We start from the raw sequence: 4,998 nt of genomic DNA on the forward strand, positions 1-4,998 counted from the left end.
TTAATCATGAAAAAAAACCCACCCGGCCCTTCCAGGTTTGATATCACCATTGAATGTCAACTCCTTCACATCATTAATATCTTATATTTGTTTAATCAACAAAACTAAACACCCCTACTTGGTTGATATTAATGCTTCTTAGCCTCGAATGCAACCGTTTTGAAGCTTTGTCGAATCTCAACCTCAATTAATATTATTTGTTAAAAATAATTGTAATTAACCAAAATAACATCAAACAATAAATAAAAATAATAGCCATTCATAACCAGGAAAAAATCTCACCGTGAAGAGGTTTACAACTACATGAAAATAAAAATACAATTTATTAAATTAATTTAACATAAAAATAAGCATGCATGTGCTAACTATGAACAAAACATAACCAAATTAAGGATAACGTAGCAATTCATTTTTTTTGGAACCGGCAAATATATTAAAAAAAGTTCATAAACTAGCAAGAAGCTAGACGAGCAAAGTACAAATACAAGGAAAAACACGAAAAAATTAAATGCAATGGAAATGGTTAACGCACCGATCATTCCACTTCACTATCCCACCATATTTACTTTTATATTTAACCAAAGGAATACCATTGATTTTACCATGTCTGCCACATTTGTTGGAGACATACATCAGTTATTGAAGACTCTGTCATTTCTAGTCTTCCAAATACTTCAAAGTTTCCCGTAACATATGACTAGTAACAATCCCTTTTTTGTGGGTAGTTTCACCATTGAATTAAATTGAATTGCAACAATACCACGATATCACCTACACATCCTATTGTCGAGTCTATAACCTACACACTTTCAAAGAAATACCACAATAATAAACAAAGGCACTCAATATCATGACTACACCGACCGTGATTGATAATAATAAAAAGAGGCAAACCTTATCTTGAATATTGTTGTTTTCCAACTCCTTTTCAAATATCCTGACTAAACCATGAGAATCAACCTCCTTTTCCAATAGCTTGCAACCCAATACACACAATTATACATACCTCTGCATGAATGATGAGACTTTTTTTTTTCCTGATATATATTGTCTCCATGTTCCTTTAAGCCGAAGATTTCAAGTTCATTTGTTAAGTACACACAAATGTTAAATCAAAATCATAAATCCCACCAAGATTTGTAAGTTTTAAAGGGTATGTAAAAGAAATCATGGTGTATGTGTAACAAATCCAAAAAATAAAAGAAAAACAAAACTAAAATTGTGTTGTTGCGGTTGTCACAAACTAGAACGAGAGAGATAATGTGGTGACCTCGTAGGTGGTGCCTGTGGTGGAACCAGAGATTTTGATATGAGATAAAAACATTGTCAATATATATTATATGTAGTTATCCAATATTGTACATTAAAAACATGTTATAATTTCTTTAGTTGTGGGTAAAATAACATGAAAAATGTTTGTAAATAATATTTTATATATATATAAAATAATTTTAGAGGGGTACTACAGTACCCCAACGCCACATCTGGCTCGACCATTGGATGGTGCAATAAGGTTATGTGGATACATGTGAGTAAATTGCAATAAAAGTTTGTATGAGAGGGTCTCATATTTATAGTTTCAAGCTTTTCCAATAGCGTGTAACTATAACTCCAAAATTGACGTTACCTTACCTTTTATGTTTTAAGTAGTCAAAATGAGTTTTAATAATTACTATATCATTTGAATTTTTAAAAGTTGGCGTATGTGATATGTATCGTTCCAAACTCCTCAATTATGGGTTTTTTTTTATCATTAATTTGTTTGATTTGTCATTTGTACTTTAAACTTATATTATATTTGTACATTTAGCCTAAAAGTTTAGATTACTTAGAATTTTAATATTATTTTATTGATGTTGAATTTTAATAATATATATTATCGACTAATCAAAACTTATGGAAATTTTTTTTGTATTCATGAAATAAAACATACAACTAATATTATTGCAAAACATGTATACTTGATCCTTACGCATATACTCATATTTATTTAACTTAAAAATCTAGTTCCATAAATAAATTATAGACTTCAACTACAAATATACTCATACTTATTTAACTTAAAAATCTAGTTCCATAAATAAATTATAGACTTCAATTACAAATATACTCATACTTATTTAACTTAAAAATCTAGTTCCATAAATAAATTATAGACTTCGATTACAAAATGTTAGGTTAAATAAAATTTTAGAATTTTATAGAGAAGCCCTCATGCAATCCTTGATCAATTTTATTTTGGCACCTTTGGACTTTATGTTTTTGATGAAGTATGAGGTGATGTATTAAATGGAGGGCATTTAAGGTATTTAATATTTTGACCAGAAATAATTGCAATTATGAAAATTGTAGGGGCCAATCTTAAAACCGAGACACTTCGGCATCAAGAAAGGATAGACCTAAAATTGAGCCGCAATCATGACCCTTCTGTTGCCACGTGTCAAAACTCCCATATTCCGGCAAGCCACGGATCCATCAAATCATGGAACACGTCATGCGTATTTCTATCCAGATATTTATTTAATTCAAAAATAAAAAAATATTATATTACATAAATAAAACTAGAGCTATCTAGAGAAGCTTATAAATATCACAAATCCGTTTGACTCCTTTCATTTTCTTTCCAATCCTGCTTTCTACCTCCAAAAGAAACCCATAGAAAAACATTGGAGATTCTTTCTGTTCATCTCCCGGATAACGACGAATTTGTAGATTCTAGACAGCGGAATTGTTAATTACAGTGAAGCGAAGTGAGGTTGCTTTTAATTTGCTGTGTATTTTCATCTACAGGTATGTTTTTCTCTCGATCTATTTAACTCTCGATCTATTTAAGTATGTAAATGATTCCTGTTTAGCTATTAATTTCACGATCTTATGGAAACTTAAAATAATTCTGGTTATCAATATCTGAGTTGAAGAATAACACAGCATTGGCTTTTAATGGTGTAAGACTTTGGGAGCAAGAAAACTTCTGGAGTAAATAAAATTGAATTTTGCTTTTTTATTTAATATTAATAAATCGTAGCTAACTTCGGCACCAAGCAAATTTTCTTCATTTGGCTTTTTCTTAACCACTTGTTTCTTCAACCCATATATTAAATACCTGTGTGCTCATTTCTTGCTCTGTATCCAGAAACACACAAATGGTTAATTCTACTCAAGTTCCTTCATCAATGGAGTCTTCCAGAAAAAGAAAATCAAGAACTAGACGCGAAGGCCCAAAAGGGGTAGCTGAAACTCTTGCGAAATGGAAGGAATACAACAAGAAGATCGATAAATTAGATGAAAAAGCTAAACCAACACGTAAAGTCCCTGCAAAAGGGTCAAAGAAAGGTTGCATGAAAGGTAAAGGAGGACCTGAGAACTCAAGGTGTAATTTCAGAGGTGTAAGACAACGAACATGGGGTAAATGGGTAGCTGAGATTCGAGAACCCAATAGAGGTAGTCGATTATGGCTTGGAACTTTCGGGTCAGCAGTTGAAGCTGCCCTAGCTTATGATGAAGCTGCCCGAGTCATGTATGGTCCTTGTGCTCGTCTCAATCTCCCAAACTGTCGAACCATGAGCGAGTATTATTCTGAATCAATGGTGGTTGCTAATGGTGCTTCAAGTTGCGACTCCACTACAACGTGTAGCCATTCTGAAGACTCCAAAAATGGGTCGGGTAGTCAAATAGTCAAAGATGATTGTGAATCGAATTGCAACGAATCTGGTAATCCGCCATTGATGACGACTGTTAAACAAGAAGTTGAAGATGAGGAAGATGGAAAAGATGTTAAAGTTAAGGAAGAACCTGATGAGATTGATTTTCAAAACGTTCATGTTGATCATGAGTTGTTTGATATGGAAGAGCTTCTAGAACTGATGGATCAAAAAAGTCCGGGTTCGAAACCCGACCCGGGGAACCAAGTGCATGATCAAGGTGGTGAAGTTGACCGGAGGAGTGCACCCTACTGGCGGCAGCAAGAGTTGCCGGAGGTTGGCAACCGGAGCAAAGGAGAAGATGGTGGTGGTGATTATGGGTTTGATTTTTTGATGCCCGGAAGACCCGAAGATTATAATTTTACATTAGATGATCTAGGGTTTGATTTAGGAGGTGATTTGGGTTTATAAGCGCTGTGAAAATAATTGTTAGATCGATGAGTAGTATTTATCAGGGAAAACATGTTCGTTCTGCTGACGTCATATGGAATTTTAGGGTAGTTGTAAGTTATGTGGTTCTTGGGAAAATGATAGTTCTTTGTATTTCTACAGGAACCTGTATAGTTAAAGATATGTAGATAACCCCGTATCGTACTTTAATCAAACAACAAGAGTAATATAATTAACTAGAGTTCTTTTTTTTTATTTATTTATTAATTTTGTCTCCATTTATGGTGATCGGTTGAGTGCAAAAGATCTTGACAAAATACAATTAATTAAGTGGATAATGAACAATTTGTTTTCACTAATCAAATGGGTATAAAGTGTCGACTTTTTTCATATTGGTCTCGATTCTTGTTGCGGTGGTGTTGATTTGATTGTTGTTGCGGCGGTGTTGATGATATTCATTTGATGTAAAATTTGTTTATTTTATAAATATTAGTATATTAGTGTCCTTGGTATACCGGTACTTACGCATTTCAGGTTGATGGAATGATTAACTATCACGTTAAAGTGCTCGTGCAGTCGTTTGTAAACTGAAAAATAATAAAAATAGGAAAAAAGAAAAAGTGTTGTCTAAATGGATAAATATAAACACAGTCGTTTGTAAAATATATATTATTTTTAAAATAAAAGAAAAACATTGTCTAAATAGATAAAGTATAAGCACGTTAATGTGCTTGCTTGTAAAATAAAAATAAAAATAAAATAAAGTACAAAAATAAAATAAAACGTTAGGCTAACTGGATAAAATATAAACATGTTAATGTGCTCGTGCAAATTTGTCATAAAAAGTTAAATAAATAAATAAATAAAAACAATAGTTATATTGGTAAACACTACAGTAAAATAAGCC

General features: G+C 32.2%; 1 protein-coding gene across 1 annotated transcript; it reads left to right on the plus strand.

Moving 5' to 3' along the window:
- The first annotated feature begins 2,621 nt into the window (after window positions 1–2,621).
- LOC111896845 (dehydration-responsive element-binding protein 2A) lies at window positions 2,622–4,346 on the plus strand. The gene is made up of 2 exons (XM_023892826.3): window positions 2,622–2,790; window positions 3,134–4,346. Exon 2 carries the CDS (start codon window positions 3,144–3,146, stop codon window positions 4,110–4,112), a length of 969 nt encoding a protein of 322 aa, XP_023748594.1. The 5' UTR covers window positions 2,622–2,790; window positions 3,134–3,143; the 3' UTR covers window positions 4,113–4,346.
- The last annotated feature ends 652 nt before the right edge of the window (window positions 4,347–4,998 follow it).

Source organism: Lactuca sativa, chromosome 9 (assembly GCF_002870075.4).
Source record: "Lactuca sativa cultivar Salinas chromosome 9, Lsat_Salinas_v11, whole genome shotgun sequence".
NCBI classification, from domain to species: Eukaryota; Viridiplantae; Streptophyta; class Magnoliopsida; order Asterales; family Asteraceae; genus Lactuca; species Lactuca sativa.

What these genes read in the sequence shown, in the direction of transcription:
- LOC111896845 (XM_023892826.3), top strand. Translation starts at nt 3,144, where the DNA reads ATGGTTAATTCTACTCAAGTTCCTTCATCAATGGAGTCTTCCAGAAAA.